Source organism: Neopsephotus bourkii, unplaced genomic scaffold (genome assembly GCF_033783945.1).
Source record: "Neopsephotus bourkii isolate Nb327-2 ecotype Australia unplaced genomic scaffold, CSIRO-AGI_Nbou_v1 NB_1589, whole genome shotgun sequence".
Taxonomy (NCBI): Eukaryota; Metazoa; Chordata; class Aves; order Psittaciformes; family Psittacidae; genus Neopsephotus; species Neopsephotus bourkii.
The window spans coordinates 3004640-3029011 of NW_026902065.1; the positions used below are offsets into that span (position 1 = coordinate 3004640).

At 38.8% G+C, this 24372-nt stretch overlaps 1 protein-coding gene across 2 annotated transcripts in view; it reads left to right on the forward strand.

Annotated features, from left to right (window-relative positions):
- Nucleotides 1-1381: 1381 nt before the first annotated feature.
- The window catches only part of ALDH1L2 (aldehyde dehydrogenase 1 family member L2), a 32024-nt gene continuing 9033 nt past the window's right edge, over nucleotides 1382-24372 (forward strand). The window contains exons 1-12 of one of the 2 annotated variants that reach the window (XM_061371855.1): nucleotides 1406-1626; nucleotides 7503-7644; nucleotides 9867-10101; nucleotides 13616-13781; nucleotides 14554-14655; nucleotides 16200-16289; nucleotides 17351-17485; nucleotides 17845-17970; nucleotides 19396-19487; nucleotides 20376-20523; nucleotides 21245-21364; nucleotides 22475-22602. In XM_061371855.1, coding sequence (XP_061227839.1) covers nucleotides 1576-1626; nucleotides 7503-7644; nucleotides 9867-10101; nucleotides 13616-13781; nucleotides 14554-14655; nucleotides 16200-16289; nucleotides 17351-17485; nucleotides 17845-17970; nucleotides 19396-19487; nucleotides 20376-20523; nucleotides 21245-21364; nucleotides 22475-22602 — 1535 coding nt within the window. In that variant the 5' untranslated portion in view covers nucleotides 1406-1575. Of the gene's footprint in view, nucleotides 1627-7502; nucleotides 7645-9866; nucleotides 10102-13615; nucleotides 13782-14553; nucleotides 14656-16199; nucleotides 16290-17350; nucleotides 17486-17844; nucleotides 17971-19395; nucleotides 19488-20375; nucleotides 20524-21244; nucleotides 21365-22474; nucleotides 22603-24372 lie in introns of both variants that reach the window. The other variant, XM_061371856.1, reaches the window with a different exon arrangement.

A 24372-nucleotide genomic window follows, 5' to 3' on the forward strand; every position in this document is an offset into this window, starting at 1 on the left:
TTGAATTTTCATTGCAAAGCAAAATCCAGAGGTTTATTTTAATTAAAAAGTTCTATTATGCTTCCTGTTGATTGCACTCAATGCCACCGACACTTCTGAGACCGTCAAGAGCCTTGAATAAAAGGCAGGATATAGTTTTGCTACACAGGAATAAATGAGGGAATTAATTACGTTACGAGAGTCCTACTGCAAGCCGTTGTGTAACTTTACTCATGGGGATATTGTGTACTGCCAATCTGACCTCCTTTGGGACTGGCAGTTTGCCTCTTGCAGCACCTCTTCTTCCTGTGTCCCCCAGTTCTGCAGCAGTGCTCTTCCTTCAGGTACAGCTGAGCATTTGAAGTGCCCTGAAGAGAGTGGGGGCCTTGCAGTTAAATCCTGAGAATTATTGTTGCAGTTTTTGTGCAGGAAAGCATAAAAAAAGGGCAGTGAGAAATGGATGTTTGCAAGTGCTAAGGAAGACTTTCCTGTACTTTCTACTACAAGCAACATCTCTGCAGGTCATAAACTTGGCTGATGGGTTGCCTCTGACGTATCTATGTGCTTCACAACTCAGCCGTAAGAAAAAATTCTCTATTTTTACCTTAATTTTTCTTGTCAGCAACAAAGTGCTTGCCACTCTTTTATGCACCCTTGCTCTTTATGATCAAGTGCTGCTAGGGTTTAAACCTGACCCAATTTGCAATGATGTTTACACTACTATCCTGCTCTCAGCTTTCTGTTTTGTTGTTCATATTCGCTTTGGGAGTAATTTTCATCTGCCTTCTGATTGTACTTTTAGCACTTGAATTTGTATTTTCAAGACCTTTCCTATAGCTCTGACAAGAAGGTTTTGTTGTGACTTTAGAAAAATACTGAAGTTTAACCATTTATGTTAACAGATGACCTCAAATGTTGGAAGATTTTGGGTTGCTTTAAAAATACTTAGTGATGTTGGAGATACGGATTTTCACCAAGTCATTAATATGTGTGTTAACCTCATTACTGGCATTTTTGACATGCAATAAACCAAAAAATCAGGTCGATAATCTACACGATTCTTTGCACAGAAGATTCACGTCAATGTCTCCCCGACCGCCTGGGTAGAGGAGACGAAGCCGGGGGCTATCTCTCCTGCGACCCCGTGGCGAGCCCAGCGGAAGGGGAGGGCTGAGTACCACTCAAACCCCAGCCCTCGGCCCACCAAGCACTGTCCAGGTATCCATGACCCGTGTCCTCCAGCCCTGTGGGGCGGGGCAGAGTCGCTCGCCCGGCTCCCCATCACCCCCCCGGGGCTGCACGGCGCCTGCACACCCCCACGCCCTCCGCTTTCCCGGGGCCGGGGCCGGGGCCGGGGCCGGTCCCGCCGTGCAGCCTCCGAGGCGGGGCGGGGGCAGCGGGAGCGGCAGGTGTGGAGCTCCCGCCCTCCAGCCGCCGCGCCGGTCGCCGCGGGCCCGGGCGGGGGCGCGCGCCGCGGATGCAGGCGCTGGCCGGGCGCCAGCAGCATCGGCGCGGGTTGCATCAGACGCGGCGCTCCGCTGCCGCCGCGGGTGCCGGGCAGCCGAGGGAGCTCGGGGCCCTGCGGTGCTCCGCAAGATGCTGCGGACAGCCCCCCGGCTGCTGCGGACCATCTGCACCACGGCCGCGGTGAGTGGCGCGGGGCGGGCAGCGGGGATGTGTCCCCCTTCCACCGTGCCGTGCCGTGCTCGGCAGCGAACGGCGGGGGTTGCTCCTCGGTGTGTCGCCCCGGCCGGCGGGCAACCAAGAGCCGAGGAGAGAGGGAAGAAAGTAGCGGGAGGTGGCATTTCTCAGGGTGTGATGCGTATTGTCTCTGCTGGGGTTTTAATAGAGCTCGTACAGCGCGAGAAGGTCAGAACGGCTCCAGAGGGGGCTTAGTTTGGGAGCAGAAGCAACATCTTGGGCGGCTAGTCTGAGGCGGGATCGCAGCCATCATCTGGGCGCTGCATCTTGCAGGGATGTGCGTGGAAGCTGCGGGGAACAGCGATGCTGTGATAAGTCCTAGTAGTCCTGTGTTGAGAACAATGTGAGTGTGGCTGTTCGCTGCCTCCCTCACGCTGCATTCGTCCAGTGAGAAGCTGAAGGTTGATTTCTCAGTTAGAAAGGGCCATGTCCATTCCCAGTGCCGGAAAGAAGCCTATGCTTTAGACTGGGGAGCATGTTTAGTTTCTGACCTTCTCATCGCCAGTTCCTAGTTCTGGGATGGTGGTGGGTTGCTGGGGTTAAAGTTGATGGTCTTAATTCCTCTGCACCCCGCGGTTTAGTTTTTTACAGCTCTGAGTATTTGTTCCAGGCCATCCTTTATGTCCTGTTAGATATATGGACTGCAGAACTCTTGCAAGAAACTGCTCTCTGAAAGCCTTGCCCAATCCAAATTGTCCAGATGTGTAGGTCTGGCAAGCTGAATGAGGCTGGGGGAAGACTTTTTCCTTTCCTAAAGACAGTTCTTTGTTTCATATTTGAGTGCTTGGTTTAGGATGAGGACAGCACTCCTCCGAAGGTATCTACATGAGCGTATTATAACACAGAGATTTAACACGAGCTTTTTTGGAAATGCAGTCAGCAGTGCCAAAAAATGTGAATGAATGACTGGTGAGAACACATTGCCTCTAGATGTGTAGATGGAAGGGGAGGTTCTACGATAGGTTTCTTTCTATCTGGAAGCACTGGCATTCAGCACATGTTGGGGGAACCTCCGTAGAAATAAAGTTGAAGTACTGCTTTTCAAAGGAGGCAAAATTCTACGTTAATTAAAAAAAAAAAAAAAAAGAAGATGTAACATATGAAAATATTCACTAGCTTCACTAAATTCTTACACAGAATAAATAAAAGAATGTAATCTTCATAGTAAGATAGTAAGCTTCATAACTACAGTAGCAGTGCTAGATCTTTGCTTTCAAGAGATTTGATTAGAAACTGATAGCCAATTGAATGTTAGACACACATAGAGAAAAGCTAGTAACAGATTATTATTTTTATCTATGAAATAAATATTCTTTGATGGATAGGTTTTGTAACAGTAGACTTTTCTGAGAGAAAAAAGTGTAGCTCTTGGACTTCTCTTTCATTGTTAGGAACTAGAACTTGACAAGATAGTTAACAGCCATTGTCAGGCTGCTTCTTGCTGCTCCTCCATGCTGAATTCTGTTTATTTATTTGCATTATTTTTTGTTAGGTATTTTGGAGGAAAAAAAAACAACACAGAGTTAAAATACTGTGTAGTTTTTAATAAGCTGTTGTAAAATAAATTCCAGTACAGTATCAACAGATGGCATGGACAGAATTTTTAATTAGGGAAGTGAAACTTAAATCTGTGCTTGCATATTGAGGTGGTGAAATAGTGGTATTTGAGACAAGTTGAGCATCCAAGATAAGACTGCTTCTACAAGCAGTTGTCAGGTTTTATGCTCCTTATCTTTATCTGGTTTTCTTCATCCAAACTGGGAGCACTATAGTTTGGGAAAGAGAATTAATATTAATCTGTGTTATAATATAAGCAAAAGAGAAGTTTAATGAAGAAATTGAAGTTCAGACAATGAAAACAATGGAATTATAGTACAGTGAGCACGAACCTTCTAAATTCTTATGTTGTGGTAACACTGTCATAATAGCTACATTGCGCTATGATCAGTCACAAAAGAAAGGCCTGATCTCTATAAGCCACCTGGATTACACTGTTTGCCTTAACTAGGAATTGGGTAACCTTACAAAAGTACAGCAAAAAGTCCTGTCTGATACTACATGACCATTAACCTTCCCATGCATCTGTTTATGAATGTTATACATCTGTTGTCATCCAGGCAACTGCAAAAGGCATCTAATATAACCTCTTAACATCACTGATAGACACAACAAAGTTTAATCTTTTTATATGTTAGTGATATTGATTCAGTATCTACCCAGCACATGATTCAATAACAAGTTTGTTGTGGTGTTCTTCAATGAGCTTCCTTCCTACAGCTAGTTAATGAAAGCTCATTATGGTACACTGGCCAAAATGTGCCATCAAACTGTTTTTAATGTCTGTGTAATCTTATAGAATTTCCATCTTAATTGGGTATTACGTCCACATTAAATTCTTTTAAAAGGATTTCCCACTTTCACAGGTCTAATTCAGCTTAGGTGAAAATGCTTTTCCAGAAGAAGATACAGGGTGGCTATAAGATCTCATACAGCTGCTCAACTGTAATTTTTCAAATACAACAAAAAATGAAGGACTGAATCTGTGGCATGGTCATGAAAGCCCCTCAACATACAGGATTTCTTTTCTTTTTTTTTTACTCAGTAGAAATCCTGGCTTGTTTGTGGGTTTGGCTCCTGCTTTCTACCGATGGCAGTGCATGTGTTAATGTACTACAAACAAATTGTCATGTCTAACCCGGATGTTAATAGAAATCATGCAACATACATATATCATTCATTGGAGAAGTACCTGAAGAATCACTGGTCATAGCATAATTACCAGATCCATCTTGAAATTGAAATCAGTCCCCATTTGAGTAACTTGCAGTAAGTGTGAGACAACAGAGCTGATTTGCTGCCAGGCTAATCCTTTTGTGCACTACAATGAAGAAATGGGACTTAGCCAGTCTGCAGTCTTCTCAGTTTTCCCAGGGTTTTTTTTATTTGTTTGTTTGAAGGTTGTGTTCTCTGCTTGCTTCTCACCATTTGTTGACTCATTGCCACAACTAACTCAAATTAAGCATGTGTAGCTTTACTGAAGCAATGTTGATTTACAGCAGCTCATGATTTGGAACTGGAACTGGTATGCAGTTCCATGTAATATGAGAATCAGATTTATTCACAGGGAAACATTAACTGAAAGTTAAGTTTAGGAATAGAGGATGCAGATGCTATTAACATTTTGTAAGTAAGTGGAGAAAAGGTAGCTCTTAAAATGGTGATAAATTTGGACTTAAAATTACAGGAAAATTGGCCAAGTGTAAGAAAAACAGAGGGCAGCAAGTCAGTACTTTAAAAAGGAGGTTGAGTAAAATTATGAAAGCAATCCTGTGACAATTGCTTGTGATGGAGGAGGACTAGATCTGTTGGATAAGAAGATCCCTTCCAGTCTTCTGTTCTCATGGAGAGATGTTAACAAAAGGATGAAAGTCAAATAATTCTTATCAGGACTGTCTTTAATGTTTCTTCAAAGTATTAGTTGGGCTACCACTGTAAATTAACATAGTACAGTAATCAGCGAGTAATCATAGTACAGTAATACAGTAATTGTATGCTTGGAACTGCATACCAGTTCCAAATCATGAGTCTTCATACCATGCCAAACATGTTCAGTGATCTAGTAGCTTAGTCCAACTTGCCTGCTATAGTTAAAATAGCAAAATCTGATGATTAATTACTTTTTATAGTGCAGCAATATTTTTGCTGTACAAGCAAAGATATCAGTCAGAAAGCATTGGTAGTAAGATCTACCGGCATCCCTTGGGCATTGCTACATAAGGATCGCATTGCAAGGATAAGTTGTGCTCATTGTAATTCAGAACAATGTCTTGTCTCATGGTCATATTTTAGGCAATACTGCCAGCAGTGCAGCATTGGTTAGTAGTATTATCATCAGCAGTCCTACAGTTTTTTTACCAGCCAAATATAACAATCTGATTTTTGCCTGAGTTATGTCCACATTTGCATCTTCTTGTTACTACTGCAGTTGCACTAGTGCTGACTAATGCTGTAATACAGTGACAGTTTTACTATGCAGTTTCATTCTGAGGGAAAATACTGCCTCTGGCCAAATAGTTATTTCCTATTGTTTTATACAAAAGGTAAAAAGCACACTTCAGTACTCCTGTAATGGAACTTACCGACTCATAACTCCCTTTTTGCAGGACAGCTGCACAAGTAAAAGGTAACTTGAAGCCAGGAAAATACATCTGTAGTATTTCAGCTGTGAAATGAATTGCAAGAAGATAGATTGCAGGTTTGAGCAGCCTGTTTTTCAAGACATTTCTCTTTGTCATAGAATTTTTCATAGGGTTTGATTGGCAGTCCAGACCATTGGTATCCAATCAATAATCCAAACCATATCCTCCTTTCTCAGCACCATAAGAAAGGGAAAAGAGGAGGGAGGAGGAAAACATACAAGTGCCAACATATAGAACAAATGCCAGTGGTTAAGATATTCAAACAGTGCTTTGATTCTTTTTTAGCATTCCAAGCTCATGGCATCTAAGGGGTCATATAGAAAAAATGGAAGTCGAAGTCCGTTTGTGAAAGCTGAAGTTAAGAATAAAGAGGGGGGAAGTATGTGGATACCTCCTAAGAGGAGGTATCTTCATAGATTGAGTCTAGGAATAGTTTCTACCAGATAGCTTCGAGAAAGGCAAGTCCTGTGTAGACCTTTCCTTCATAACCAGCTTTGCTGGTCCATTTGTTTTTTCAAGGGCTTCAAGTTTCCAGGAGCTGATGAAAAATGCAAAGGCAGTACTTATAGGGATAGTTCCACCATTCTGCCAGTGCTTACGTGCTCATTCCTGCGCCCCCGCTGGACCTCTGTTAGGACCCATGACAGTGCAATGAACTATTTCAGTGAATAGATCCAGCTAAGAACAAACCACATTTTGGTAGGTCAGTGCCTCCCTTCCTCAGTACCCTAATCCAGTTTGTGCAGCTACAGAAATACCAGTTCTGGGATAAAGCAGGTGTTAGAGGCAGGGGACTGGAGGTAGGGTGAGAGAGGAGCACAATTGTCTCCTGAATCTGAAGGGACTCTGAAGGTATTGGTAGTTTCTCAGGGTGCAAGCACTTAAATAACAGCAGTACGTGATGGTCTGGTGTCATAGTAGTGTTGTGATTCTAACTATGCTAAAAATAAAGAGTTCGGGCAGTTATTCCCACATACTCAGTCTGAAGAACTTTAAAAGCACATGTCTAGTGTAGTGGGATGCAAATGCAGAACAGTGGAAGTCCAGCAAGGGAACCCCATGTTTAGAGGTATTTACTTGTAGGAGGATCAAATGGATGCTCATTACCTTTAACTTGGCAGGAAAAATGCAAGCTTATCTTCTTTAGACTATACATATTAACCACAAATAATACAATACCGTTTAATTATAGGGTAAATCCCTGTAATAAAGGGTGTGTTCCAGACACCTAAATTATGCCTAGAAAAAGTGCTTTATGTATCTGTTTCAAAAGATGTATTTTAATTTCTTACCTCATTAGTTCTATCTGAATAAGATTATGAAGCCTGATATGCCTCTTGTAACCAGCAGTGGGTCTTTATTATGACAACCTGGAAAAGCCATATAAACATCAGTGACATTATCAGATGATACTTTCATGTTAAGTGTGGTCTCTCAGAATTGTATATTGCTTGTCATTAATAAAAAATTAACTATTATTCCTTCAAAGGTAATTGGGATAGAAAGTTTCTGCCACTTTAAACTGAAATGAACACTGATCAAGAAAGTGCAAGAGAGAAATGTAAGCTCTAATGTATTTTCTTTTCATCCTATAACATGTCCTGTTTGAATTCTTTTTACCAGGCTTATCAACATAAGCTAAAGCTAGCACTTATAGGTCAAAGTATTTTTGGGCAAGAAGTTTATAACAAGCTGAGAAAAGAGGGACATAAAGTTGTGGGTGTATTCACAGTGCCTGACAAGAATGGACAAGCCGATCCTTTGGGTAAGTGTAATTTTAATCCAAATCTTAAAATTACAGGCATACATAACAAACTTGCCTTTTCATGAGAGGTGATATCTATATGGAAATGACTTGCATATATTGTCCTTATTACACTGATTCAGCACAGGAGCTATGCTTTAACAAACACAAGTCCCAGAACCAGTTTAACCTTGTCAGCATTTAAAAGTCGTTTCTAGCCATACAGGGCCATACATTAAGATATTTGAAAACTAAATTGATCTCTGTACCTTATTTGAATGTACGTCCCAGAGGAAATTCTGAACTAGAAATGTATCTTAAAGCAAACAGTTGCTGAGCCAGTACTCCAGCACAGATACCTGTCACCTGTTTCACTGCTGGCTGTGACATGCAAGGCTTGGAGCCAAAACTGTTTATCCCTGGCTTTCTGCCCTTCCTGACAATCTTGTATGCTGCAGTGTACCTGCAGAGCCTATTTCTCTTCCACCTAGACTATGGAAAACTGACTGAAAACATTAGAGGAGGCTTTGCTCTGGATTTTTCCACTGTCAGGATGCATAAGGATTTTCTAGACTTCTTAAAGAAAGAGTTGTTGCTTGACAACAGAATTGTACTCATAGAACAGAACCCAGTGGGACAAAGAAGCTACTTTGGAATAATCTGAATTGTAACCTTTTAGGTTTTTTTTTTTTTTTATTCACTGGCACAAAAATAGTGAAATAATATGATTAGCAAATAGAAGTGCCAGAATGGAATGTACTTTCATGGATAATCTGAAATTAAAACCAACATTCTATGAGCTGTCTAAAGTTCAAGTCTCTCTCAGTTTGGGGTGTTTTTTTGATCAGGTCCTGACATGTTTTTACAGAACTCTTATGAGAGAAGAATCAAACATAACTTTTACTTGTGTGGACTGTGGTGTTCCCAAGCTAGCATATAGTTCTCAAGTTTATTGCATTCTGTAACTCTACCTCATTAAAAGATTTAATCACATTAAAAGAGCAAATCACGAAGATTTATTTTGGAAGAAGTAGAGGAGGCAACTGTTTAGAAAAAAACTATTCAACTCTTCAGCTCTGGAAGCATTCCATAATACTTTTACATTATATAAACTTTAATTGTACAGTTATTATAATAGCAGATGTAACTGAGTAAATCTTCCATTGATTTTAATTGTATACTTACTTTAACTAAACCGTAGAATTAGTTTATTGCTCTCTCAATATTAAAAGAAATTACTAGACACTTTATTGCTTTTTACTTCTAGATGACTCAAAGAGCTTAAGTCTCAAGTGAAATTTAAAAATGTTTCTGTATCCTCACACACCTACAATTTTTGTTACTAAAAGAAATTGCAGTACGCACTAACTTCCATGGGCTTGTATTTAAGTAAGTATTTACTTAAGACCTACGTTAATAGGCTAAAGATGCTTAGGTCAAAGTCAAGATCCAATTTCAGAACTGGAAAAAAGAAAGTAAATTATAAACATGTGTATAGAAATATAAATTAGGTGAATTTTCCATAACTCTTCTTATTTTCCCTTTTCTTCCTATTACACATACAACTTAACAGATGTAGAGTTTGACTCTTGCTCTCTGTGATGAGTTATTAAGCAGTTGCATAATGGAATTTATCAAACACCTGAAAATTCTCTCTACAGTTAGCACACTTGTGTGGTTTTTTTTCTCATTTTTGAGCTTAAATTTGAGTGTGGCTCAAACAAAGTGTGTGCCTCACAGATAAACAAAAGCATATCCAGAAGGCATCAGTAAACAGAATTCTGAGGAAATTACTGAAGGTCATTCTCATCTGTAATTATTTTCACCATATGCCCAAATGCTGCTGACACTAATCTTAGTTATATGTAGTCATATTTGCATACAAAGTGCTGAAGTAGAAAACTGAATTCTGCTAAACCAAACCAGTTGCAGGCAAACTGAATGACTGGAGAAGTAATTAAGTGTCATTGTTAAGTAGTCAGTAACATTCATCATTCTTTTCTGCTTTCATTGGGCGACCGTAATGTTGAGAATAAAGCAAGCTGTAGGAATGAGAATAAAAGACAGAATTAATAGAATATATCCGAGCCAAAGGTTTTCAGACAACTTACAGGACATTACAAAGGGCACTGTAATCATACACTCGAACTGCTTGACTTGTCTTGCAATACCTCTCTGATTCCAGTTTAGATTTTTAACAAAAAATGTGAACTAAAAAAAATATTTTTTTTCTTGCCCCTCAGCACTGGCAGCAGAGAAGGATGGAACTCCTGTTTTTAAGTTCCCCAGATGGAGAGCTAAAGGCAAGCCTATCCAGGAAGTAGTTGCAGCCTACAAATCAGTTGGAGCAGAGTTAAATGTCCTTCCATTCTGTACACAGTTCATCCCCATGGATGTTATTGACTGCCCAAAACATGGCTCAATTATTTACCATCCATCCATCCTGCCACGCCACAGAGGAGCTTCTGCAATCAACTGGTGAGTTTTGTGCATCGAAACTACGTGTATGTCCCATTAGGATGTTAGTCTGTACCCATTACTCACGTAAATGGGTGTTTACATCAACAGTTCTGTTGACTTGCAAGTGCTCTGAAGGAACTTCACTGAAGCAGCTGAGTATTTGGTTCATGAAATGCATTTCATACCTGAGATGCATTATGATTTCCAGTTCAAGTGCAGCTGTTACTCTGGGAAGGTCAGTGATGTGATCTGTACATTCATATATTTTACTTACATAGGCAAAGCTACAATCTGGAGTTTTCACAGGAAGGACATAGTCCTTGTAGCTCATTCCCCACAAGCACTAGATATGTGTCACAGCGGGGCTTGATTCAGTCTAAGGGAAGGGAAGAGACAGAATAGAATCTACAAGAATAAAATCTTATCTTGCTGTCCTCCTGAGTGATGCACAAAGCTAGATTCAAAATGTTCCTGTCAAAGAACTATGCTGCAATCATACCCCAGTAGACTCAGATCTAAGATTCTTGTGACAACATAAATGCCATTATCAGTGTGTTTAAATTCAGTAAGAAATTGCCTAAATATGAAGGAATAATTTTAAAAGAATCTTACAGGCAGCACAGTGATTATCTAAAGACACAGTATTGTAGATTCAAAGCAAAAACATATTTTGCTTTTTTTGTATTTTTAATCCTTAATGGGAAAAAAATGCTAAGCTGAAGTATTTAAATAGAGGAGTAGAGAAGACTGTTAGAGACGTAAGGAAATTCTTCAAAAATGGCAGTTGTGTCCAAGTAAGTAAAATCAAAAAGACTTTGGCAAATCAGATGAAAAATGAGAGTAAGGGAGTCCAGGAAGAAGGAGAAAAAAAAAACGAAACCCAAACCAAACCAACCTTTTAAAGGTATAAAATTGAATCATAATGATTTTCCCAAATACATTCAAGGTGGGAGGTGTGTAGAGTGATAGAGGTGATTTTAGAAAGGTTCTTATCAAAGAGAATACTACAGTAGGAAACCTGTGCTGGTATTCAGGATGGAGTAACATAAGATTGTATTACCACAGAGCGAGATGCAGAACAAGTCAGAACAATTCTCTTGAGCTGAACTTTCAGGAAACTGATGAATGAATAACAAATCTTTTCTCAGGACCAGGGGACGTTCAAGCAAAGGTTCTGCAGGTTTGGGACAGCCTGCAGCATTTCTGTTCCTTCAGATTGCATTGGTGCAGGAGACTGGAAAACAGCAAAAGAATACTAGTTTTAAAAGGGCTGAAAGGGGAAGGAGGAAACTTTAGATCAGTCATTTTGATTTTGATCTAATAAAGAATACACTTCCTACACAAGTGGGTGAATGTGGTAACATGAAAATGAGGTTAAGAAAGTGAGAGGTCAAATTCAAAGTTGAAAAACACAAGGTAATGCACATGAAGGGAAAAATACTAACTATATGTAAGCGGTAATTAAATTCAAATTGCCACTCAGAAAAGAGACCGTGGAAGGATCTTAAATACTGTCGGCATCTAATTTAGAAGATGAAGGAACCAGAAATGCTTCAGAAATGGCTAAGAAAGATGGTCAAAGGTATAGAACAGTCTCCACATGATAGAAGACTAGGAGTCTTCAGACTGGAATAAAGGTCGTTGGGAAGGAAATATGCTGGCGGTGTATTTAGTCATGAAAGACATGAAAAGGTGAATAAGAAAAGATTGCTCATTCTTAATCAAAGGTCAGAGGGCAGCCAGCAGAGACATCAGGCAGTAGAATTTGATTAAATAAAGGAGGACTCTGCAGTCTGTTGTTAAATGTGAAACTGCATGTCTAGACAGCTCTAGAAGGGGAAAAGTTAATCAAGACCTCCTCCACAGGAAGATGTAGATACAAAGTCTCAGGAATTTCCTGAGATGAAGAAATGGGAGTGTTTCCCAATGGTATACCACCAAGTCGTGCTCTCTTTTCCATAGTCCTTCTGTAAGCATCTGTTTCTGCTTTCTCAGGTAAAGGCTGCTGTCTCAAGACCTTTTAATCTAAAATAGGATTCTCACACCATTCTTGTGTTTCATCCTTGTACATGTTGCCCCCATCACAACTTCTTTCACATGTTGTGGCTACAGCCCTGGTGCTGATCAGACCTTTTTCCCCCACAGCGTGACGGAGGAAGCCTGTGAGAATTAGTCACTGCTAAAGGGGCACCAGGCACGAGCTTGGGCCCTGGTCCTCCGAGAGTTCCTCACTTCAACCTTTAGTCTCTTCTAGCTGTTGCCAGTTTGCTATCAGCAGGCGTCTGCAGGGGGAGCTGTTGGACAGAAGAGGGAACACACAGCAGTTCTCACACGTCACCTCCTCAGCATCAGGGATATTTGCGTGCAATATATTCTGCTCTTCCAGTGCCATCCTGAGGTCATCCACATCTCACAAGGGTGCTCTTTTGGAATTTTTAATATAAAATAGAAAAAGTTCTGCTCAAATAGGTGAAACATCTGATATGGGCTAACAAAACTTCTGTAGGCTTTTACTTCTGTTATACTCAACAACTTCCCCAGTTGTCTTTGGAGTTTGTCCTTTGTTCTGCACAAACGTGTGCTCTACTCCTTTTAATGACGTGGTTTCCAATTCTTACAATTAATATTGTCAGTTAATATTTTTACAATTAAAATTTTATACACTTGAACTTTCAAGCGTATAAACCAGATGTCAGGTGATCCTGTTATACATGGACTGCCAAGAGAATACTTACATGAGATATGTTTTACTGAAAACTGCATTGGTGTTTGAATGGATAAAAAAAGGTTAAAACAATGCAGGAAAGATAGATCTCTCCATTTGTGGCTGATACCTTAAACACACTTCTGTTTGATTCCATCATTCTGAGGCACATGCAGTTCCAAAGGAAAACTGGAAAGTAACTGGCTGAAGTTCTCTTCAGACTCGGAGGCAGATCCTGAGCTAACGTAAATAGGCATAGGTCTATTTTAAGCAGGGCTGTATGTCCGTGTACAGCAGCTGGGAATCTGGCTGGATACAAATTCCCTTAATAACTTTTCTTGAAACAGTTGCATATCCATCATTTTTCACTCCCAGTTTAGATCTTTTTCAGCTGTGCAACAACTGTATTTCCCTCGCTGACCTTCGGGTAAGTCATGAGGCTTAGCTAATTACAGTAAGCAATTATGCATCATTGAGACAATATTCTATCTAGATGCTTCATCTTTCAAATTACATCATAACTATTGCACATCTTTTGCTTTGTGTGTCTTACCACTAGTAATACTTGAAAAATAATTATCACAATGAAATGTGTGATAAGACACACTGGATTCAATTGTAGCATTTATGTCACTTTGTGGAAGCCACACATCAACAGTATCAAACTGTGTGTTCCTAACTAGGAAATGAACAATGAAACTGATATTAAAGACAGTCAGGATTTTCTTTTCTATCTACCTAAAGTAAATGAATGTGTAACAGAAGGGTTGATATCCCTGGCTGCTTTCATACTGTCTGTACTTACCCTAAGCTGTTTTTTATGTCCAGGACTTTAATTCAAGGAGATAAGAAAGCAGGATTTACTATTTTTTGGGCTGATGATGGCTTGGACACTGGACCAATCCTTCTGCAGAGAGAATGTGATGTTGGCCAAAATGATACTGTGGACGACCTGTATAACCGGTTTCTCTTCCCAGAAGGAGTAAAGGCTATGGTATGTTTAGCTGAATTAAATATCAGCATTTTAAGAGGAAGAGAAAAGCATGTGCTTGAGTTTGAGAGTAGAGGAGATATAGACAAGGTGCATGCATTTGGAAGGCAGACGTGGTGCTCAGTCAAATCCTAGAATTCAGTGGAGCTGCACTGCTTCACAACAGCTGAGGAGGTAGCCTCAGAGTATTTGTTGCTGGCAGCAGGCAGAGCATGCCCCATTTCCACAGAAGACAAGAAGGTAAATTTGTTTGGAATACGGCTCTTTCCACAGATTTCTTGAAAAAGAGGAGGGGGGTGGTGTTTTATATTCAAAGCTGTGGTGGATTTCTTTGGATTTTTCATGGTTGTCCTTTTTTTGTATTGCTTTTAAATGAAGAAAATAAAATGCATAAAAAATACTTGGCCTGACTTCTTAGAGATTTTCCTTCTCTCTCCATTTAAATGAAGAGAAATAACATTTTGCAGAAAGAAAAAGAAAAGAGTTGAATGCAATCATACAGAGCCACATTCTTGTCCTGCAGAATTTAGGCAGCTGGTATAATGTTTGGTGACTAGGCACTTTCACCAGATTTCTGAGGCTGTTTCTTTTGTCAAAGAGGTTTAAGCATGTATATGTTAGTCAGTGCAGTGTTGGTCGCCTAGATTTTGGTAATCTTAGTTTTTAAAAATAAACCAGTTCCCCTTGTGGCAGAAAGTCTCTTGGTGTCATTCCCAAGTATGACTGAGGAAAAAAGGCAAACCAAGCTAACATTACATCTGTTCCTTTTACTTAGGTGGAAGCTGTACATCTAATTGCTGATGGTAAGGCCCCTCGTATACCTCAGCCTAAAGAAGGGGCAACATACGAAGGCATCCAGAAAAAGGAAAATGCAGAGGTATGTTAAATAACACTGCATTCATGCATGTCACTAAAAAAGTTATTAACTCAGATTACAATAGTTGTAATATGTAGTTAACATGAATTTTAACACAGTTGTTTCTTCACCTCTTATTCCTGGGTTGACTCCAATGATGCAAGTAGTGGAGCCCCAGGTAAGTTCCTGTTCTCTTTCAGCAGTTGGACATATTTAGAAACTTGATGTTTGCTTACCAAGTTTGATCACCTATGCGCAGCTAGATGGTAGCTACACAGCACTGAATAGATAGCTCTGTTTATCAGCAGTCCATACTAAATTCTTTACCAGGACTAGATCTGAAAAATCAAGTGGCACCTTTCCCTTTGGCACCAGAAAAAAAACCAAAACAGGTCATATAAACAACAGATTAAAAAAAAAAAAGATTTAAACACCCATGTAAGAATTATGTTGTACAAGCATCCCCCCCGCGTTAGCTGGATCTTCTTTGTGTGTGGGAAGCCCACCATAAAATGATAGTGAATGCTGGCTGGTTTATCTTCTTTTCTTTCCTAGTTCAGTACAAAATCTAAAAAGGAAAAAAAGGTAAAAAAAAGAGGAAAAATTATTCCAACAATTTCAGTCTCTTGTCCATGGTGAATATAGTCCTTTTCACCTGAAGTATTGTAGGAGATGCTTTTTATCATAGTTCAATTCCTGACTTGCTTCAGAAATAAATAGCTTTGAATAAGGATATTTTTATTCATCCTTTTAATATAACACATGGGGAGCTTCCTTGGAATGAACTAGCTTAATCTCCCTGCTGTGTAACTATTTTCATTGGCTTATAACTTACTTTAATATTCCTTGTGCTTAAACTAAGAAGGATGCTGGATACTGGAGTGTTGTTATTTAATAGCTATTCAGTTACTTTCTTTAGTCATTTTGTACATATACTCACAATACTGCAAAGATAAAAGGATACATTTTCACTGGTGTTAGATATTAAATACACATGACATTCTTAAAACATTATTTATTTGTTTCTCAAAGTCTTGCAGGAATTGCAAATTGTAGTAGGGATCCTATTTCTGAAACAATTTATAAAGGGTTAGTAAATTATTTGAAAATATTTCAATAGAAGCTTGTAGATTTAGTAAAGAACTCAGAATCCAAGCTATAAACAGATCATTTTCAGGAGAAAGTGATACCCCAGACGTACACTTATTTATATTTATATTATGGTTATTAACTTTGTTAGTCATAATATTAATTATTTATGAATTAATACCCAGCAGCAAGAGTTATACTTTCATTATATTAGTGTGAGAAGAAGAATCTATGAAAAGGTATAGACTGCACAGAACACAGAAGAGCTAAGAGCATCCCATTTGTTACGTCTTTGGTGATTAGCCATCTGGAGATTACTAATCATTTTTTATTAGACCAGACCTTTACTGTATTCTAGATGTATGAATGGCTGAAAAAGAAGGAGGGAGAATTTGTAATTATTATATAGGAAAATATTACTAACTTCATTTGCACCTAAACAGAGAAAAATTAGGTGGCATGTCTTGATTTCCTAGATCTCCTGGGATCAACCTGCAGCATCTTTGCACAATTGGATTCGAGGGCATGATAAAGTGCCTGGAGCATGGGCAACAATAGATGGCCAGGTATGGTCTGAAAACCAGAAGTATATTGTTCTTTTCTATATCTTCCTTTTGACCTTTTATTTTATTACAAAACTAAAGGTGTCTGTATACAGGTGAATGCAAATGAGAGTTACATTGGCATAGCTCTCATTTGGTGACTGCATGTTTTGTATATACCTAGAACAGGCACCTAAACAAATGTACAGAATACAATAGTTAGGATATTTTACTTTAAATGATAGCTCCATTTAATTCAATGAAAGATTAAAGTAATACATGAAAAAAAATGGGCATGGTACAAAGCAGTAAGTAAGAAGGGTAGAACCAGACTGTGCCAGTCATTTTGGGAGGTAGGCATGCATTGCAGCATAACGCAACCCGTGCTGTACAGTGGGCAACATCATAGTATTACCAGCAAAATGAAACGCTGTGAGCTACTGAAATAACAAAGATTTTCTTTTAAAGAGATTTCTGCCTAGGTCATATGCAGAAATAAATCTATCTCATTTTATCCAAACCCAGCCACTTCATTTCAGCGTATTAAAAGCACTATACATTTGGTCCACATTGTACCTACATAAAATATTTTCAGATCACATTGTTTCTTGGCTATGATGTCCATATTTTGTTACTTGACTATTATTCATCTGCTGGTAGGCTGCTCCAGAGCCTGGTTCTACCCTAATGTGTACGAACTGCCGCTGATTTGGGAGCCCAGAAAAAGCCGAAGAGCCCAAGAGAGGCAGTGTTCAGCACTGCCAGCCTGGGAGCAGAGCTGGACTCCATCAGACAAGGCCAGGCTTCTGCTGGTCTCTCACTCTGAACATGCACTGACAAACGGTGCTTCCCTTTCTGAGCTGGTTCCAGCATGCACATGGTTACAACTAAGCAGCTTTGCAGGTTTAGGCAGCTTCTGAAGTTTTACATGTCCTGGGTTGTGAAGATACAGAAATAATGTTGTAACATGTTTCCCATGTCTAGGTAGTTTTATTTATATTATGTTAAAGCTTCAAAATAGTATCATTATTAGAATTTTAGAGCATATTCAGAATCTGTGCACTTTTAATTCCATTTACTTTTAGGTGGTTACATTTTATGGGTCATCATTACTCGATGCTTCAGTGCCCACTGGACAAGAGCTGGCAATAAAAGGTGCTTCAAGACCTGGGCTTGTAACCAAGAATGGTCTAGTCATTTTTGGTAATGATGGGAAGATGGTAAGTACCCACCCTGGCAAACATGAGCATGGACAGAGTAACTAGCAAGAAATGCAAGCAGGGCAGAATTGTCAAGCTGTACAAATCCAGCTGCTAATGACAGACAGTGAATTCACTTGGAGTTTATCAATCCTCTACCATCCTAGGAGAAGTTATTAATGTTTTGCTTCTCACTCAATCCATATTCATTTCCAATGTGGATTAAAATGTACTAACATTAGGAAAGAATCTGAAGGACAGGTAGGAACTTTACTGCAAGCAATTTACTATTTCAAAACCCATATTAATGCCTAAAACCTCTTCTCACAAGAATGTCTTACCTCCCAGATAATTTAAAATCATATCCTCTCAATTTTCAGGTACTAGTGAGAAATCTGCAGTTTGAGGATGGAAAAATGATCCCTGCATCTAAGTACTTCTTTGCTGATGAAACAATTGCTCTGGAACTTACAGAAGATGAGAAAAAGATGGCAGAAGATATTAAGGTAAATCAGTAAACTGCTCTAGTAGGATATTACTTCAGAAAAGACTGTTACATAGTTCTCATTATAGGTAAGACATATCTTTCATTTAGGCATGCAAATTGTTTTTTGATAAGGTGTACTCCTCAAAGAGTATGTGGTTGAATCTTTAGTTACTGACATTAATTAAGGTGAAACTGGGAATTCATTAGAGTACTTACACATCACTTTAGAAAGTTTTGTTTCAGATACAAGTGATACAAAGACGGTGATTGCAGGGTCAGTTATGGTAAATATCTATTAACGATGAAGGTGGGAGTGAGGAAAAACAAATGGAGCTTTGCCTCACAACAGTGAGGTTTTCAATACTGACAGACTTAGGCAGTTATTAAAACTTTTCTTCACTGTGCTGTTACTAGGATGTGCCCAGAGTGGTCCTGTTGGACAAGCTCCAGATAGTCTTAGAACAAGAGCCTGAAAGAAAAAAGCAGCAGTTTTCTCACTGTACCTGCATGCACTATGTCTCTTCTGCTACAGCTACACACAAGGTGCTAGCTGGCATAGGGGTGCAGCAGTGGTGCAGCTGCAGCAGGAAACTCATAGCCAGAGAGGTACTTTTCAGTCTTCTGTAATCCATTCCTCTGTAGTGAGTGTCAGGGGCATAGCTGAAATCCACATTTGTCATTAAAGTTTTGTGGCAGAGCAAATGAATCACAGATGTCTTCCCTTCTGCTAACTCTCCTGCAAGGCAAATACTTTTTGGCACAGGTCTGGCAGCTTGATGCATTAATATTTTAAACTGCTGCTTCAAGAATACCTTGAGCCTGCTTGCCAGCAACCTGAATGCTGCCTGGAGCTATTGACTGACTGAGACAACAGCAAAAGGAAATATAAACTATTCTGTTCATAACATGACCTGCTAACTCTGAAACTTAATTGTAATTAATTAAAATAATACTTTACCAGTTTTTTCACTATTCATGTTAGCAGAAATCTCCGTCTCATGTGTGCAGCTTAAACTACTTCTCAGCTCTGTCCAGGTGCCAGAAATGCCATTAATCCAGACGCAAAGTGCTCCAGGCTGTCCTTGCCTCTGCTGTTGATGTATCACAGAATGCAATGGGAAGTTACTATTTGGAGGATAAAGATCTTAAAAAAATGAGCGTGAAAATTATTAGCATTATACCATTTAGATTTCTTGCCTGATTAGGTGAAATGACCATGGACAAAATCACAGATTTAGATAAGCTAATTATGCTGATAAATTTATTGGCTCACATCAGCTCTTTAGACAGTTACAGACTACCCTAAATTCATTTTCTGCTTTAGAATCCTTTGAGATAATACATGTTGTAGGCATAGATACCACAGGAAATACAGTTTGAGAAATACTTCTTGCAATTAGAGGATTATTCATTATTGCCTCCATTATTTTTTATGTATTATTAGGCTATTTGGAAGGGAATTCTGAGTAATGTTGCTGTAATTGAGGATTCCACAGACTTCTTCAAATCCGGAGCATCCTCTATGCATGTTGTCAGGTAAAAAATATTCAAAATAATGACATTTTGAAGCCAACGTTAATGGAAACAAAGTTGTCCTGGTGCTTTTAAATTAGGGTTGATCAAGTAGTATTAAAAAAAAAAAAAATCAGTTTATATTTTCCAATACTCTTAACTATTCCCTTTCCTACCCTTGAAAATGAGCGTTTTTGCTCCACAAATTAGGAGATCCTGATGTAATCCTGATCTTTCTACTGAAGGAAAATTTCCCATAGCTTCAGAAACATCATCCCCATGGGGGAGCACAGTGATGCCCAAACTTTTCTGCATGCAGTGACAAGTATCTCAAGACCAAGGAGCTGGCTGGGAGGCTGAGCAAAGAACTCCACAGAGGGAAAGAGTACACTTTCACAGAAAGAACTGAGCCCATGCTTACAAGTGCATTGAGCTCATCTGGTGTTGGGGCCACACCAGCTACCTTCTTCTTGTAATTCAGCTATTCCAGGCCATAACATAAAACCAGCATTTCAGTGTTTTGTTCTGTTTGTTTGTTTTTTTTAACAAATTGATCATTGTCCATATTACTTACCAGTCACAGAGAGCTCTGAATGTCCTCCATGTATGGGATAGAGTAGTCCCATATACTATTTTATCTACCAATATACTCTGTTTGTCATTTATTTCCAAAAGTTTACCTAACACTATTCCAGAACTGACATTTTCTTTTCCATAACACCCCCAGTTAAGCCAACAGATTTCAGTAAAATGCACATCCTCCATGCCAGTGTTGTCAGAGAAATACATACACATATTCAGATGCATGCAAACCGGTGCCCAGTTTTGATCCTTTTCAACCTTCTAATGATTTATTTATCTGAAGAATTATTTTATTTATAACTAAACTTATTCTTTCTTCAACATCTTTAGAATGCTAGAAGAGATTAAACAGAAACATAGTGGGCTTCAACTACAGAATGAAGATGTGTATATGGCCACTAAGTTTGCAGACTTCATTCAAATGGCTGTCAGAAAATTCAGAGGAGAAGACAAGGAAGAAGAGTTAGTAATTGATTATGTAAGACCTTTTATTCTGCTTTTATTGCTTAGTCTGTCTTGGTTTTGGGGGGAGGGTAGACAATGTTATTGGACTGCTTGATGCAGTAGGAAAAGCAAACAAATATTTGATAATAGAAACTCTTCTTTGTGACTTTTTTTTCCTGTTTTTATATATTTGCATTTTGAAACGGAGGTATATATGTAATATCACTTAACAATATTCCAGAAACCAGGAGATCAAGAACACACAGTGGAGTAGCTTACACATGGGCAGATGTTTGCACTCTTCTGCTAATATGCTTGTCAGGATGGCTCTAGGCCTTCCACCTTTGCAGAGGCAAACAGATTTTTCTTCTAAGAATCTCTTCAAAAAACATGTGTGAGAGGACGATTTTGTGGGGTTTTAAATCATTAAGGAAGTCGGGATTTCTTGAATATGGGAATCATGCTTTAGACAGACGTCCACTAAGACCAACCTTAATCAGGGTTAGTATTGGTTTGAATATAGAGATCCTGTGATAAGAAATGAAGAAATCTGCTTAACTATCTCAGAGTATAGTCATTAGCATTTGGGGAAAATAAGATTTCTGTTTCCTTTTACTCTTTCGTCCACCCCTAACAGCTACTTGGGATACTAAAATGCATCTGGATGTTGGCTGCTGATACCAAAACTTTTTAAGCTATATTAAAATATTACTTATTAAAAAGGTAAATAAATTTGTTGTTTATTTCACCCTTAGGTTTCAAAAAATATGAACAACATGACTGTGAATATGCCATACCAGTGTTTCATAAATGGGCAATTTATAAATGCTGATGATGGAAAAACATATGACACCATAAATCCAGCTGATGGATCAGTAAGTAATTTCTAAAGATAATCAATACCAGTTTATTTCAGTTTCTTTGCCTATTAAAAAAATCTAAACCACTAACTCTGAATAGTGCTAATTTCAAAAAAGTACAGCACACATTAAGCAGCTCCTATAAATAATCTGAAGTTTCAATTTACTTTTCAGCTTGTATATTCTACACTTTTTCCATTTCAGTCAAGCTGCACAGCAAAAAACTTCCCTATTTCCACTTCAACTATTACATAAATTTCCATACCCAGCTGTATGTTTTACTTTGATTTCATTCTTGTTTAGCTTTGCAAACTAAAAATGCTGAAGTTTAGTTGCTAAAGAGGTTTTTCTTCTAGGTTATTATATATATTTTCTGACAGTCATCAACTTCAGGTTTTAGTTCGCTTTTTTTCACAAGTCTCAAGTCTTAGGGCAAGTGTGACTTCAAAACATCCCTTTAAATTCCCAGTAAGAAAAATAACTTTGCAATAGAAAAATCCATACAGTTGCACATCAGGCCTCCATGTCTGTGTAATTGATATTTAATTATGGAGTAAATAAATTTTGTTGAAATCAGTGCCACAAAAATCATTGTTATCAAAAGTCATACTCTGATATTTTTCCTGAAAGTCATTGCAGAATGAAATAAAAGCAGTAACAATTCTGTATTAGGATTTACAAGATGTGCATTTATAGTACTCAGTCATCATAAAATATGAGGGGGGGTGTATGGTGGTTTATGGTAACAGAAGCTCCATTTCTAAGAAATGGAATATACTAAACATTTTAGCATGTTTAGGTGTCAGATCATTATACCACGTATGAAGACTTCCATCTTTTGTAATACCACAGTGATTTCACACATGGAAACTGAGAGTGAAATCCAGTGGAATATCACAGCATCTTGTTGTGACAAAGAAGAAAGACCTGGGAATCTGAGTCCCTGCAGATCCTGCCACATCAGTTGTGGTTTAAGTTTTTGCAGCCTGACTCTGCTTGTGAAAACTACTGGGATTGAGGATATTGAGTATTTGCTTATACCCAGTCAAGAAGTTAAGGAGGAAGGAGTATCAGTCTGCATCCCAGCCTTTCAGTTTGGGCTAACACAATGATACCTTTGGACAGGTAATAGCCAGTGTATCTTCTGCTTCACTGGCTGATGTTGACAAGGCAGTGGCAGCAGCAAAGGAGGCATTTGAAAATGGTGAATGGGGAAGAATGAATGCAAGGGAAAGAGGGCAACTCATGTACAGGTATGTGAAGGGTAGCTTGTGTTTGTTTCATCTTCTTATATCTGTTTTGTTCCTCTGAAGAATTGTTCCATACCTTTTCTAAGTATGATGGATATTCATAATTCCACTGTCAGAGGAATCAGACCGCCAACCTAGACTGGTAGCTAAGGAAGAGGAGCAGGGGAGAACATGATCCTGCACTTGGGATACATGGGTCTGTGCCCTGCTGTAGTCAATGCAGCAGAACATTTGTGCATTAATATTTGAACATTTATAGAGCTGTAAGACTTTTTACTTTGTTTAATACTTTAGATGTAAATCCCCCTCCCCTCTTTTACCATATCCTTATGAACCAAGTAGATGTAATTAAATATTAAAAAAAAGAAGTATTCAAAAATTCCATGTTTCACAAAACACTTCAGGCACTTTAGCAAAAAAGATTGAAAGCTATACTGAAAACTCTACTTGTCTCATAAGATATGTGATGAGGCCTCAGAAAAAGGCCTGCAGGACTTGTAAAGAAGTTGAGTAGTCATTACAACAGAAAATGGGCAAGTCAGAACTCATATTAAAATTTAATACAGTTGAACACATAAATCTTTCATGAGCATGCACAGATTCAAAGCATATACGAACTTGGGTTTAATTTGTGCTAGGAATGTATAGTGCCTGAAAGCCTAAGTTAACTCTGCCCTGAACAGGAACTTTTAAGGTCTTTGAACTATTGCTCTGTGTTTTACGCTTGCAAGATTTGCAAGAATAACTGTTGGGCATATGGAAAATGTAAACTCCCCTACACTGAATAGGTTATTCCTAGATTAAATCTCTTCTCTGCTTAGGTGGCTGGCTCTCCAGGGTAGCTAATACCAGAGTGTTTATGTTGCAAACCATTCCCAGTATGAGTAATGTCTCTTTCTGGTCAACCTTAGTTCAAACAAGGCCCCTTTTTCTCTGGCCTCTGCTCAAACTAGAGATTTTGTGTGCTGAATCGAAGAGAAGGTTTGTACCATTAAAACCCTTAGTTCTACTCCTTTGTCTCAAGGAGTCATTAATGGAAGATACTAAGCATGCATTAAATGGAACCTTCTCCTTTGTATCTGACATGCTATATCCATTCTTTTACACACTACTGCTGATGTCCTGACCTGTATCTGGGTCTCCAAGTTAAAAGAGGTATTAAAGAGTATTTTTCCACATCTCTGAAAATGCTTTAGATGGATAGAATTTATAGAAAAATAGGTTTCACAGCCAGTTTGAATACTCTTTGCAGGATCTAAAATGCACTTGGTTAAGCTCTTAAAATCACATGGGAGCATTAATTATATGCCTGAGTACCAAAACACAGACAGAAGCTTCAGAAAAATATTGATACATCTGTTTCACTTCCATGTGAGAGAGCTAAGACTGAATGTAAAAAAACATTCACGCAAATAGGCCTCTTTGCCCGGGCAGGGGACAGCTAAATTTGCAAGAGCTCCTCATAAGTATATTTATCTTCCATGCAGATATGTTTTTCAGACGCTCAGCTACTATTAACTCAATCATATTTACCACAGTCTTTCTTACACCTCATTGTGTTGCTTCATAAATCTAACAGATGGAGAACTTGAAGCCCAAGTCAACTGTGGGACAGATTTTCAAATGCATATAAAATTCAAGTTGATTACAGCTTTGGAGCTATGTCTTTGGACACCCAGGTGCCTTTGAAGCACCTAGTATTCAAATATTTCAGTCCCAAGTTCAGACAATAGAAAACAGCATCAGGAAGCTGGTTTCTCAAATCTTAAGCTA